Raw genomic sequence first — 16,033 nt, forward strand, 5'->3', positions numbered from 1 at the left:
AAAATATTATACAAAAAATACAAATACGACTAAAAATTACAAATATAAAAATTAAATTTCTAAAAAAATATAAAACAAAAAATATATCCGTTTTTTAAAAAAATTTTAAGAGCGGGTCAGAATCTAGTAACCCTTTAAATTTTAATATATTGTAATTCTAATGTTATTAGCACATAATTTTTATTAGCTGAGCTATAGATTGAAAATGTGAGAAAGTGCATATAAATTTGACACAAACTATTTTATATTTATTTATTTTTACATCCTATTTTTATATCTTTAAATTCTATGATAAAAAAACCACATCCATATTTTATTTAGTTTTTATTGTTTTAAGAATTTGAGATGGGTAAATATTAATTATCATATATATATATATATATATCAATTTGTTTTACATAAAAATAATTATTCACCAGATAATAACTATCAAACAAAGTTACAAAAAAAAATAACTATCAAACAATAAAAAATGTGTTTTGACAAAAAAAAAAGTTTAAAAAAAGTGGTCAGTTTTGGAGGAAACGGTTATTCATATATTCCTTTCCTGACAAGTGGAAACAGTTGGGGCTGTTATTTATTTTATTGTAATTTTGTAGTGGGATATTGATTGGGTGAATTTTAAGCACATGTTTCTATTTCATTAAGGAAACTATTGGTGAATAACACGTGGGGTTTCCGTGGGGATAACATTTTCACTTTCGCTCTCATTTTAGTTTACACTAAAGTGTGATTGGATTGCATGATTAGAGATTATAATAAAAATAGTTGGAATAAAAAAATTTACTCTCAGTTTCACTCAAATATATCCGATCAGTATGACAGAAAAAAAAATTCATTCATTTACTTTAGAAAAAATCATTTTTTTTGTTATTTTCATTTTTTTTTAATTCTACACAAACAATAATTGACTAGAAAATACAAAAAAAAAACAGCCGCAAAACTTAATTTATTTATGTGCATACGAAGTTTAAAAATAATAATGAGATGTAATACATTAACTCTTCAATAACGATGATATATTTAAGAGACCAATATTTGTATTCGTCATTTATAATCAATAAAGATTGTAGTGTTGTAAAATGTTAAAACCATTTAATAAACAAATATTATTATAAAAATCATTCCGTGCATGCGTGCGGATTATCATCTAGTATTCTGATATTAATGTTGTTGAATCGCTACTTCATGTATATCAAATACTCGGTGTAATACTCTACAAATATTTCAGAATGGAAGTAAAACATGTTTCAGTTTCAACTCAGTCTCCAATTTCTTAATATTATAAGGAGCATGTATACCTTATGCAATAGTTGTGTCCTACGGTGCAAATAGAGGCCAACTAAACATGAGTTTAATCACTTATTTTGGACGACATAGACGAGTCCTACGACAGGTCTATTAGCAGTGTGTAGTCTAGATTTGTTCTTAATAAGTATCAGCAATTGAGTTTTTTTTTTATAAACTGTAAAATAGACAAAAAATACAATCGTTTTCATAAATATGTTTTAGCTGAAGATGTTACCTTTTATGCTGAAGAATCTGCAATCTTTAGCATGTAGTCTACAAAGGAAACGAGGAAGATGATACTAAAAGTAGCCAATAATACTTTTTTTGCAGAATCCCTAACACTTTCTACACTTTTTTTGGTGTCTATCATATCAGTGTTGGATCACGAGTTAATGGCGGGTTTTTACCGAGTTGATTTAATTAAAATGTTTTACATACTTAAACTGAAATATCGTATGATAGTAGCTCATTATATGTTTTCTTTTAAATGATGACAGTCCATATCTTTAGCCCATGCCAGTTAAATTCTATAGATTATTATTTCTTTTACCAGCCAAAATTTAATAAACTGTTTGTTTTACAGTCAGATACATTCAACACAATTATACATAAAATTAAATTACTTAAAAAACATAATCAAATAATTAACGAGTGTTTATATCTTTTCAATTAAATTTTAGTAAGATAATAAATTGGGTAGGAGTGCTTAGTTAATGGGTTATATTTAAAATTACATTTTTATCTCTTTAATAATAATATTATTGTTTGTATATCATTGTAGAATCTACAAAATTAGTTTACAAAGATAATTACAAATTAAATTACTTTAAAAAAAGTTAAATAATTAACAAGTGCTTATATCTTTTCAATTAAATTTTAGTAAGAAAATAAATCCCTCACTTTCAAAGCACATGTCTTTTTTTTTTGAAACACAAGCACATGTCAAAATCTAGTTCTACTTAAAAAAAAATTGGTTAGGAGTGCTTCTTAGTTATATTTAAAATTACATTTTATCTCTTTAATAATATTATTATTATTTGTATATCATTCTAGAATCTAGAAAATTATTTTACAAATTAAATTACTTAAAAGCATAATCAAATAATTAACAAGTTTTTATATATTTTCAATTAAATTTTAGTAAGAAAATAAATCATTCTCTTTCAAAGCATGGGTCAAAATCTAGTTCGACTTAAAATAATTGTGTAGAAGTGCTTCTTAGTTAAGGGGTTATATTTAAAATTAAATTTGTATCTCTTTAATAATATTATTATTATTTGTATATCACTGTAGAATCTACAAAATTATTTTACAAAGATAAATTACAAATATTTCTATATTTAAAGTATATGTCAACACATATAAAATTAAATATTTTTTTTTGATATTTTAAATTATGATAAATACAATATGTTTTAATAACATCAAAATAAATAGCCAAAAAACAAATATTACATTAAACAAATTTTATAAAAATAAAAAATTGAAATTAAAAGAAGATAGAAACATATGATTTATAAAAAGATCAATTGGTGTCTATTTTTAGTAGAGTAATCATTGTTGGCAAAAAAGGAAAAAAGAAAAAAAAAAGAAAAAAGAAAAGGAAAAAGGAGTTGTTCATTTAATAAAACTAAAATATCAACATATGATTTATAACATTTGACAATATTTCTTTTGAGTTCTGCTTTTTGATCCAATAGAACGCTTGATAAATTTAACCCACTTATTGATAGCTGAATTTTTTAATCATTAATCACACTGCAAATGCACAATAAATCATAGTAGTATATAAGGGATCAGATCTACATAGACCAAGGTTGCACAACAAGTCTCCGAGAATAGAGTCAAGCTAAGGCGGAAATATTGGTATTTGTTTTCCTAAGGCTAAGAAGAAGTAAATATGCAGTATGTACAATGTAATAAAAGCTAAAACTTATACACACAAAACGTTAGGTATTAGAGATTTCGCAGGAAATCAGATCATAAATGTAACCAATTTATCAAAGAATCAATTAAGCACCATTATAGAACACAAAACACAGTTGTATAATCTTTCTACTCATGTAGCTCCAATCACTATGTTTAACAACCTACAGAACTAACTCCCGTTGAACGTAAGAGATTAGACACACATTAAGCTAGTTTCAAAAGGTTCACAAAGCGCAATAACATCAACTCATGTTGGCTAATGAACTTTGCTCACATATATTATTTTCAAGCAATCAATTCAACTCCCCCTGCATTCAATTAAAGTAAGATCATGAACTAGGTGATCAATCAAGTTCAAGCATTAAGAACAATCCAAGCGAAGAAATCTAATGAAGATTCCCAATCAAACAATCCTAAACATTCATTCTCATCAATTCTTTTGAACCCTAATACCTAACTATGAAACTACTCAAACATAAGCAGAGAAAAAAGATCAATGATAAAATTTGCACAATAAGATTAAAGAGATAAAAACATGGATTAGAAAGATTCTCTCGTCTCTCCAGAACTCTGAAACCTAAAATTCAGGTACAAAATAAAATGTGGCCTAAACAATTTCTAAAATAGTAGATATAGGTCAAAACCACGTCCTGGTAGAATTTTAGGCTAAGACAAACCAAAAATAAGGAAATCAATTTTTCTTCTTTTTTTTCTCTCGTATTGAACCGGTAGACAGAACATTAATCTTCAGTAAAACATACATAAATTTTGATCTAATCTATGATCGGCCTCAAACTATAATATTTGGAAAGCTAATTAAATTATGTATCTTGCATCCAAATTTCAGCCCAATGATACTGTGAGAAAACCCCATTTGTTGCTAAATATCGGACGCATCTGCAAAATTATGCATTTTTAATTTTCTTTTTGCATCTAATTCAACCTCTTTTGTTCCAAATAGACTTAAACATGTAAAAACTCCAAAATAACACTAAAAGACACTAAAACACTGATTTGGCAAAATACTCCAAACCTAGGTGAAAAACTAGTAAAAACACCTATATATCACTACTTAAATTGATAACAAGTAAAGACAATTCTGGAGACTGTAATGTTAAAGAACTGAACACATGAGTTTCACTATTAGAGGGTATCTAAAATACTAATATTGATATGATTTTTAAGTTTTTGGATATCTTTCATAAGCATTAGCTGATAATATATGAAAGCTTTATGGAAATAATTTTACTGAATAATTATGTATGTATTTAAATTATATGGTTTAGTTTGTATATTTTTATATATGATATCTCCTAAACGCTCTCCCCTCTCTCTAAAATCAATCTGAAACCATAACTCCGGCCCAGTGCTACTGGTGCCGGAGGAATTTATCTTTTCATTTTCTCTTGGTTTCCCTTTGCTTTCTTTCTATCTATGTGGACCACTATCGATATGCTTGTTATATTAGGTTTGGAAGGACCTAACCGGAGACTATATCAAGTTAATGGGGTCCAGTTCCGACGGGTTATGGAGTAGCAGCGAGGCTCTAAGGAAGGCAGATGGCGAGAGAGTCGACTTTTAGGGTGTACCGAAGGGCCAGATCTGGTTTTCCCTCTTCAGATATGCGATTTCGGCTCAATGGTGGCACATGGTTGGCGAGGCGCCTCTCCTAAGATGGATCTTCGTTTATTCGCATCGGTGAGACATACGAATGAGAGAATCGACAGGCAATGGAAATATATTTTCTACCAATTCGCAGGGATGACACACACAAGGTTTTCACCAATGAAGTGGTTAACCGGAGGAGTTAACCTATCAGCGATATGTGGCAGGAGACTCTACATCCGAGCATCAGAGAAGACATGTCGTTTGCAACTGGCGGTATGAACTCTGCATTTTAGGAAGTTTTGAATATGATGAACTAGTACATGTATGTTGCCGAGACCTTCCTTTCAGTACGGATCTTTGTGTTCGGTTTGAGGATGAGGATGGTAAAGCTGAACACCAGGGGTTTGAGTTTACCTCGATAATGCGCTTTTTGGTGAATATACTCTTGGTACACAAATATCATGTCAATCAATCTGACCATTAGCTCGTTTAAGATTGTAACTCGTGGTTCGGCTTTTTTTTTCTGTGTTAGTAGATGCATGTTACCTCATTACGAGCTCTAATTTAGGTGGTTTAAAAGGAAAATTACTTAGAATCATGGAGTAATTTCAGTCTCACAGTGGTCTAATATATAATGTTAGGTAGCGTTGGATCCAATCTAGTGATCCAAGGTAATACTAGATCATCCTATTATATCTGTGGCATAATTTACTGCGGTTAAGTCTTTGTATCGAATTTATTGATGAGATGAATTTGATGTTGAGAAAAAATGTCATTCAACCACTATTTTAACTGATTTGAACAAAATTATGTGCTGCTCTAATAGGCTACTGGGCCTCAATCTAGGATCCAAAATAAAATATTCCCAAGCCTATGCAAGCTTGGTCGTTAACCGCAAGTCTAAAACTGTCTTATTTCCATAAGCTATTTTGAACACGAAAATATACATTCTCCTGTCACTCATTTTTCAGCGAAAATCAGATTTTCGTCACTCTAAATGAAATCTCTTTCTCTTTTCCCAAATACTTTTTGGTGCGCCGGTTTGGTTAAAAAAACCCCTAGCACCTCGTACATATCTGCTACATGTATACATCATGACTATACAAAAAACACTGGATCAAAAAGAAACAATAAAGGAAAATTTTCATGTTTACCATTTTTTTGTTACTATTATTTATGTTTATCACTATTAAAGAGCATTTTCAAAGTACCTTATTCATTAAGAGTCAAATAAATATTGTTATATATTTTCAAAGACTCTTATAACATTGTTATATATATATAATAATAAATAATTATTTAAATAAATAAATAATAAAATAATAAAAAAGTAAAATAAAAAATAAAAGAATTTTTTTATGTTTTCGAATTATACTTTTTCAAATTTGAAATTTTTTGTAAAAAAAATTTTGAATTGTTTTTTCAAAATGAAAAATCAAAAATTATTTTTGAAACTATTTAAATTTTTTAAAAAAATATTTTTGTAAGTATTTATTTATATATTTATTAGAATCCTAAATTTCACATTCCAAAAAGTCTATCCACCCCTCAACTCTAAACCATAAGTCTAGATTAATTAATGCTAGGGTTATAAATATCTTTTTCCTCTTTAAAAGTGAGGATAAAAATGATTAGTGTAAATATAAAAAGTGATATTATGAATATGTTATTTTTGGTAATTTCAAAACAATAAATAAAAAATAGTTTGTGAATATTTTACGGCTAAAATTACTTCCACCAAACACAACCGCAAACAAAACACATTTAAGAGAAAATCCCACGTAATAACCAAACATTTTAATTTCATATTAGATTTTGATCTTCACTTTCAAAATACGAAATTATTTTTGTTCATATAATTTTATTTAAAAATTTGCACATTAATTATTTTAACTTAATTTTCTAAAGTTAGGTATTAAATTTCAAGAAAAATTATAATCACTATTCTATATAGATTTTCTTAATTTTAATATTGAAAAATAAATGAAAATAATTTATGAAAATTTCATTTTTGGTTTTCTTACATGTCTATACTTTTTGATTTCAGTATAAATTTGTGAAATAAAGTGAAAGAGTTAATTGAGATATTAATATATTTATACTTTAGATATGTAAAGATTAGATTTTTATACTAATTGAAAATATAGCTATCCTATTAACTAAAATATACTATAATGTAATATCATAATTTTAAGAAATACTACTACAATATTGCATTGATTTATAATATATTTGTATCATGGAATAACATATGTTCGGATAATTTTTTTATTTGTGTTATAATATTGTATCGTTAAAATAAAATTTTATATAAATATCACTATGTAGTAATCAAAGATTAAAAATATAATAATTCGTTTATTTTGCGTGTCTTGCATTTATTATAATTTGTTTTTAACAAACTAAATTAAAACAAAGGGATACATATTTTAATATGTATGACACTGGTCACAATTGTTTTTTTAAATATAAATGAGTTTATGAATTTGTTAACTGTCTCATATCTGATTAGTATCTTAATGATTGATGAAATAACCTATTAATATTTTTTTTGTTATCTAACCTATTAAATTTATAATCACAAATATATCAATCATAAACCATTCCAAGATACGGTAAATAATAATATAACTGTTTGTTAATTTTAAATATTTTAGTTTATCAACTAACTATATATAATAAAAAATTTAGTATCTAAATATTTTTTAAAAATAATTTTTACAATTATAATTAGTTATCAATTACTTAATATTTGTTTTAAAAATATTTTAATAAATTAAAGTATATTGTAAAATCTAGAAATTTTTGTTTATATATAATTTAATTTAATTTTTAATAATTAAATAAATATACACGTATATATATGATATTATAAATTTTTAATTTTGTATATTAGTTAAAATTAAATTAACATTCATATATAATTATTTAATAATAATTCTGAATATTTTTAGTTATTTAGATGTTTATAGTGTTTTAAACTGTATATATATATATATTTGTTTCGAAGAAATAGTAAGATTGTAGTAGATTCTAATCTTAGAAACATTTATAAGAATATCTTTTTATTTTTTATTTTTTTTAAATATTAAAATATTTTGTTAAATTAATAAAATAGTTATAATGTATATTTATATTTTTAAACTTTATATTTATATTTTTAAGAAGATATATTAAGATCTTATTAGACTCCAATCTTAGAAAAATCAATATGAATATCTTTGTTTTAAAATTAAAATAGTTTGTTAAATTAATAAAATAATTTAGTTAAAACAATATATTTTTATGCATAGTTAATATAAAAAGGCAAACTTGATAATATACATTGAGATATTTTAAACATAAAATCCTTAATTTCTTTCAGTAAAAAGCCTAAGGTCTTGTTTCTTACATATCTCTCTCTCTCTCTACATATTATATATGACTAACCCCAATAGTGCTTTCACTGAATCTAAAGCTATAAGCCAAGCTTCTTCATCGTCAGTTACTATTGTCTCAGCTCGCACGTGCGGTGACAGTATCTCTAGCTCTGCCGCGTGTGAAAAATCTTGTCCACTTACTACTATCACTTCTGCTACTGTTTCCTTTGCGGCTGCTACTTCTACAAGTGGTAGTGATAATGATACATTAATGGACACTGACGCCGGATTGATCTCTCGCCGGAAAAATCATCCGGTTTACCGGGGGATCCGTTGCCGGAGCGGAAAATGGGTCTCCGAGATCCGAGAGCCTAAGAAGACAACACGTGTCTGGCTGGGGACTTATTCGACGCCTGAGATGGCTGCCGCTGCCTATGACGTTGCGGCTTTAGCTCTTAAAGGCGGAGAGGCGGTCTTAAACTTCCCCGAGTCCATCGGGAGTTACCCTCTTCCGGTTTCCTCTTCAGCAGCTCATATCCGAACCGCTGCGGCTAAGGCGGCTGCTACGGTTGGTGCTGCGGCTGCGGCTGCTGTCAATGCGGCTATGAAGGGAGGTGAAAAGAAGGAAGAGAAAGTTTGCGACGGGGCGGGATCTTCAGCTGTGGAGTTTGTGGATGAAGAAGAGCTATTGAACATGCCTGGTTTGCTAGAGGATATGGCCAAGGGGATGATGGTGGCTCCGCCGTGGATGGGGTGTCCTCCATCGGATGATTCTCCAGAGGATTCCGACGGAGAGAGCTTGTGGAGTTATTGATTTGTGTTGAAATCTGTTTTATTTTGTGTTGAATGTTTGTTTACTTCTTTGCCAATCACTGTATGTCTTGTTGAATAAATCGTATGTTTCCCACATTTATGATTCAGGAAGACAAATTCCTCTCAACAATTTTATTTAGTCACATTTGTGTGTTTGGAATGTTCTTGAATTAGGGCTCTGGGGAGTTCTTGAATTTTTGGATTAGGGTTTTTCTTAGTTTTTTTTTTGTATCTTAGTTACTTAGTCTATCTAGCCAGTTTCTCTTGTGGTTGTTTTTTTTATATGTGTTTGATGTTATGAACACTTTCATGAATAGTTTTCAATTTGTTTAAAAGAATTGAAACGAATTTCATCTAACAAATCTCCTGACAGTAGTTGGACAAATTAAGACAATCTGGTAAAATTGGGTTAGATCTCGCAGTTAAGATATTGAGCTAGAAATCTAGTTTGGAACACAGTTCTGATGCAAGTAAAGCTTCATCGTACCAGTGATAATTAATTCTCATATATGAATATATTCTTAATTTTATTTTTGTTAAAAAAAATTCCTTATATTGCTTTTCTTATAAATCTACGGGATCCATTGATGGATCAATATAATGAAAAAGCAATTTTTTTTTTTTGGAAAGCATGACAATAATCTAGAGACACTTTTTGTCGGAAATGTTTAGCATTTAGTTACGCTTGGAGTGGTTAATTTGGTTTTCCTTCAATTCAGTATATATGTTTGTGTCGTAATTGTTACGTTGTCATATACTCCATATCTACTGTCTGTAAGGCGGCTTACTTATTATCATATCGATTAGAAAATAATATTTTAACCAAATATAGGTTATATTAGCATTGTCACATTTTTGCTGATAGCCACTATATATGATCTCAAGATAAGAAGTTGTATCTTTTTTTTTTGAGAAAACATAATTTGTATCTTTTTCGAACTTTAATTGCTGACATAATTTGTATCTTACTCGTTTGCATTGTGTCATTAGCTAAACTGAAATATGCTAGACTAGAGTGTATGTAACTGTGTATTAATTGCTGACAAAACACATAATGTTCTGGGAAAGAAAATATTTTAATTCTTGAAAGACAAAGAATATATGTATGCATCAGTTGAATCATACTGAGTAGGGATTTCCAAGATGCAGTCACTCTCACACAGACACACACACACACACACACACACACATACATAATATATATATATATATAGCTTGATAAAAGAAAAAACAATAAGAAAATGCGACATTGTGTAAGAAGTCTTTAAAAAAAGAAGAAGTCTTGAATGACAAACAATACATGTATGCATCAGATGAATCATAATGTAGTTTCGTGATGTAAGAAATTTATTTAATTCAACATTTGACTCTACATGTCAGAAGTCTCAACATTTGACTCTGATGGTGAACCACCGTACACAGTCATTTTTATTTGTTTCTTCATCTCTAATCCTTGGCAAAGCAACATTGCATGTGCTGTCAAGGAAGTAGAAAATGTGGCATTTTTCTTAATCATCTTTCAACTTTATTTATATTGGTAAAAAGTTAAATGTTTGTATAATTTTAATGAACCTAGGGTTTTTAGAAATGGTAAAAAGGTAGGGGACAGGATTCACTTGGTATGTTAAAGTGACCAAATTTTTATTGTTATATAAAATCATTAAGCATTAAAATATATCTTCTTTTCATTTGGTTAATTATATAGAAAATCAAGTCGGCTTGTTTCTTCTGATTTAACATTTATACTATTTTTTTTCTCTCTGTTTTTTCCCCTTGTGTGATCATCATTGATACACGTCGTTGAGTCATTAATTAACATTGTAAACAATTCCCTTATTATTCTATCTAATGTTGGTCAAAATAATTTGATTAATTAGAAATATGTGATATTGATGAAGGTGGACTGATTATGAAACTTTAACTAATAGATGATTGAAGATATGTCTATTAGTTAGTGAGTCTGAAATCCAACCCGTTTTCTCATTAGCTAATACTTCTACTTTGGTTTCCGAGTTGGAAAAGCCGGTACATCCGGTTTACAAAGTTCTACAGTCGGTCTTTACTGGTTACATTCCTTCTCATCTTTGATGGCTAGACTGATCCAAATCCGGACTAAACATTTGACATGTTTATACTGCCAAAAGGTTGAAGAAAAATATGCTACTAATAATTAATAAAAAATTGATTAGAACAATGATGTAATCGTGTTACCTGTTCATTAAGTACTCTATATGCTACTTTACGATATTCAAATCTTTAAAGTTACTATTCAAAATACTTTAGGCTACTGATTTGGATATTAAATTACTTTATTCTGTTTGCGTATGAAGGTTTTGGCTAGGGATATGTCTCCATATAGTATGTGAAGCCGTCTATAAAAAATGAATCATCTTTGGTATCCCTGGCAAGCAGATCCAAAAAACAGTAATCAAAGATTTCAAAATAATCGGAGAACAACTTCAGCTCACAATTTGACAAAATTAAAAAAGATGTTAACATATACGATTTCACCTAATCAGTTGTCTCTTGATCCAAAAGAAACCATACTAATTTGATATTTTGAGTGTGTGATTGGGAAATATAGAGTAAATAAGAGGGAAAAATGTGAAAAAGAAAGGAAAAATAAAAGTGAGAGAGAGAGTAAACTAAAGTAAATACAGTTACTCTTGTTTGAATTGGAGTAAATTTATTAGTGTGTTTTACTCTCTTTTAACAATAACTAGAGGTAAAAGAAGGAAAAATGTTTTTATCTACATTGGAAAGATTTCAGAGTAAATATGAGTAACTGATATTTTTCTTTCATTATTTACTCTAGAAGTAATATACAGTCGCACCCTTTATACTTTAGATCCTAAATCCAATTTCTGAAGAAAGAAATAAAAACTAAGAAAATGATGTATATATATATATATATAATATTTATATAGTGTTTCATATTTTAGCGTAATAATTATGTCAACTTTCTACCACCACAATCTATTTTCAGAGTTATCTTATTTTTGTTTTCTCTAAACTTTCACTTTAGTGAAAAGTTTCAGATCCAAAGTTCCGAACCGGTATCGATCCAAAAAATCGGGTTTTGGATTGGATCTGGATATGATGAATACTCGATTGGGTATGTTTTCATTTATGTTTTAGATAACGGATCGGATTAGGTATTATCTGAGATTCGAATGACTACCCGACACATCTGATTTTTGATTCATAGACTCATTAAATAAATATAGGTTTTAGTTTGTTCAATACTAATTTTATTTTCTTGTAAGTTTATTCAAGTATGCTTTTATTTAATTTTATAGTTCTGATATTTATAGGTCTTATTCTCTTATAATTGATTCGAATATTCATATAAATCGGGCAAAAACACCTATTTTGGATATGTTCGGATAAAAACAGCTGAATCCAAACCGGAACAATTTTTCTACGGTTACCTCAGATATATCCGAAATTATCCTGCTTCGACAAATACCGAACCGAATCCGATCCGAGTTTTATAAATACCGATCGATACTAATTTTTACATATCCAAAATATCCAAGATCCAAGATACCCGATCTGGTTATCCGAATTCTCATGCCTAGAATAAATAAAGAAACAAATACATGAATCTGTAAATATTTTGCTGTCAAAAAAAAAATATCAACATCTCATCCGATTTTTATATATTCAGAGTGTAAAGGTTTCCATTTATACTTTAAATCAAATACGTTGTGTGTTTCAGTCGAAAATTAAGTCACCTACCATTACAAACTCTTAATTACTCATAAGAAACCAACATAGCCTCTTTTACAAAAAACAACAACATAACTTCAAATATTTTTCAGAATATTTAATTACACTTTCAGAAGTAAGAAAACTGCTGAATAGAAATTAAGTCATATATTACCAATTGAGAAGCTATGGTTTTAAGAACGTTCAATTGCACTTGTGAAAGTAACAAAAATGCTGCCAACAAAAATGGATAATGTTTTGTAACGATAGTCTGTAGTAAAGGAAACAAGTGTGCTAATCGAACGCTTAACACAAAGTGTGCTAATCAAACCCTTAAGACAGTGTGCTAAACACAACAAAAAATAATATGACTGAAGGAAAGGAAAACAAAAATGTAAAGTAACAGAAAGGAACGAGACACGACTATCATGGCATTATTGTTCAACAGATTAATAAAGAAATCGATATATTTATGTATTTGTGTTTTTTTGTTGGTCAGATGTATTTGTGTTTATTATTCATCTTTTTCCTTCTTAAGAGAGGAGACAAGGGAGGTATCTTTCTCGATATCACCGGGGACCATCCACTATAACTTTACCTGGAATAGCGGTCAAAATTTTAACTTTATATTTCTACAACTCGTATGAGTTTTATTTTTGGCTATAGACATTGAAAGTCTATGCGGAAACTGGAACCTAAAAGAAATTTTATTCACTCGAGGTATTTTACTGACAATGCTTATGAATAAAAATAGAAAACAACAAAAGGAAGATAAAATGAGGAGAGGTTTTTATATAAGAACATTAGAGAATCTTATAAAACTCATAGAAATACTTCTCTTTATAAATAGTGTAATTTTTAGTAAAACGTATATGTATATATATGTATATATATATATATATGTATTATCTATTTATATCAAAAACTAATGTTATTTATACTTGAGATATTTTATAAAAGTTTAAGTAATGGGTTTGATGAGGTCACTATTATTTGAAATTTTTGGTAAAAATATTTTTGGAACTAATTGTTGTAGGGAGTGTGAACATGAGAACATCGATGAAGTCGACATAAAAAGGTGGCAACTTGTAGAGGACTTTTATTTGTTTCCGTACTTCCTAGATTTCCAAGAAGTGATAGTAGGCTTAAAGTTTTTATAAAAAAAGATAGTAGGCTTAAAGTTGTTGTTCTTTTATATAGGAAAAACGATTATATCAATTCCGTAGATAATACAATGAATCTAGCATCAAAGTTAATTTTATAAATCAAACTGATATTCCACAATATGTGATTTTCTAGAATTGCCAAGAAATTTTGAACAAGAGGATTTGCTAATTTGTCTGTCTTTAATTCACGGGTTTGGGGCATAAAATAATTAGCAGACCACTGCTATAAATCATGGACTATCATCTATTATGATGAATGACGACATGTGTATGACAAAAACCTAAATAATGAAATAATCTTTTTTTTGAACAATGTTAAATTTTATATCAATTTTTAATTTTCGACAAAATACAAAAATAATAGAGAAACAAAAAGACCAAAATCTACAAACAAAGACTAAACTACAAAGAAAAATAGGCGAAACCAACAAGCAAATTAAAAAACCACATAACAAATTAAGAGGATCATGGCTGACGAAACACCAATTCCAAGCATGGATTTCTGACATTTGCAAAGTTTCTGCAGACTCGAAGTACGGGAGTCTTCATTGTTGTTGCCACGAGCTCATCCTTCTGAGGCAACCCTCGGACCTCGCAACCAGAAAGAGCCGAGGACTATGCAAAAACAAAATAGCTTTAGAAGATGAAACTACACTGGGCGATATAGAAATTTTTACGAGAAGTTAGAAAAGGCCCGTCTGGCCAGCATCTTCGAAATAGAAAAGTCTCGAGAATCATCTCCCACATCCCACAGTTGTAACAAAGTTGCCATAGTCAGATTGCCATCACTATTCAAGACCTAATCATTATGTTTTGTTGCAGAAGAATATAACTCAATTGAATAATCACATGTCTAGAACGTGTGAAGCAAAGCCCGAATAAAAAAACACAAAACAATAGAAACGAAGAGAAACCAAACACCATCTCAGTCTTGAAGAGGACATAACATAAGAAAGAAAGAGATAAACAGATCGCCGATGAACCAACGAAAACCACAAGAATACACCAGTCAGATCTGTCACCTCAACTAAGTTAAAAGCTTAAAGGCATCTCCAACAATGACACCAAACTTGATGTAATATTTTATTCCAAATTTGATGTTTTGGTGTTATAATCTTTTTGTCATCTCCAACAATGACATCAAATTTTACACCAAATGTAATATTATATATTATTTGATGTTTTCAGTTTTTAAAGTTTTATATTTTCATTACTTGTAATTGATAAATAATTATTTTATCATATTTATATTATTATTTATATTTTATTATTTTTAATTGATAGATAATATAATAATGAGAAATACCTTATGATAGCACTAAAAACGTTTTGGTCACAAATATAGACTCTAAGGATCAAAATGATCAAGATGTTTCATTAAAGAGGTAAATATACATTTATACCCCTGTGATTAATTAATTCAAACCTTATAGTTTAGAGTCAAGGGGTGGAAATTTAGGATTGGAGTTTAAATTTTTATAAAATAAAAAATAAATATTAAAAATTTGAAAAGAAAAATTTTAAAAAATAGTTTCAAAGAGTATTTTCGAATTACAAAAAGAAAATTTGAAAAAAAAATAAAGAAAATATTTCGAAGAAAAAAATTTTGTATTTGAAAATATATAATCTAAAACTATAATTTTTATTTATTTATTTTTTTTTTAAATATATCTAAGGTATTATGATCATTTTACCTATAATGAAATATTTTGGTCATTTTCCTTCTTGTGGTATATTTTGTGACCAAAACTTAAAAGAGAAATACCCTAGGATAGCACTAAAAAAGTTTCTATCACAAATATAAACTCTAAGAATCAAAATGACCAAAATGTTTCATTAAAAAGGTAAATATACTTATACCCCTAGGGTTAACTAATACAAACCTTAGGGTTTAGAGTTAAGCAGTGAAAATTTAGGTTTGAGGTTTAAAATTTTATAAAATAAAAAATCAAAATTAAAATTTTAAAAATAAAAATTTTAAAAATAGTTTCAAAATATATTTTCGAATTACAAAAAAAAAATTTGAAAAAAAAAAATTTCAACAAAAAGAAATTTATAAAAAAGTTCAAATTTGAAAACATATAATCTAAAACTATAAAAAAACATTATTTTTTATTTTTATTTATTTATTTATTTATATATCTAGGGTATTCGTGT

At 28.2% G+C, this 16,033-nt stretch overlaps 1 protein-coding gene across 1 annotated transcript; it reads left to right on the top strand.

Moving 5' to 3' along the window:
* Positions 1–8,026: 8,026 nt before the first annotated feature.
* LOC103838303 (ethylene-responsive transcription factor ERF026-like) lies at positions 8,027–15,465 on the top strand. The gene has a single exon (XM_033278578.1). It carries the CDS (start codon positions 8,248–8,250, stop codon positions 8,998–9,000), a length of 753 nt encoding a protein of 250 aa, XP_033134469.1. The 5' UTR covers positions 8,027–8,247; the 3' UTR covers positions 9,001–15,465.
* Positions 15,466–16,033: the final 568 nt, after the last annotated feature.

The sequence above is a fragment of the Brassica rapa genome, chromosome A09 (assembly GCF_000309985.2).
Source record: "Brassica rapa cultivar Chiifu-401-42 chromosome A09, CAAS_Brap_v3.01, whole genome shotgun sequence".
Taxonomy (NCBI): Eukaryota; Viridiplantae; Streptophyta; class Magnoliopsida; order Brassicales; family Brassicaceae; genus Brassica; species Brassica rapa.

Coding starts and splice junctions, on each gene's coding strand:
- LOC103838303 (XM_033278578.1), top strand. CDS start 8,248: ATGACTAACCCCAATAGTGCTTTCACTGAATCTAAAGCTATAAGCCAA.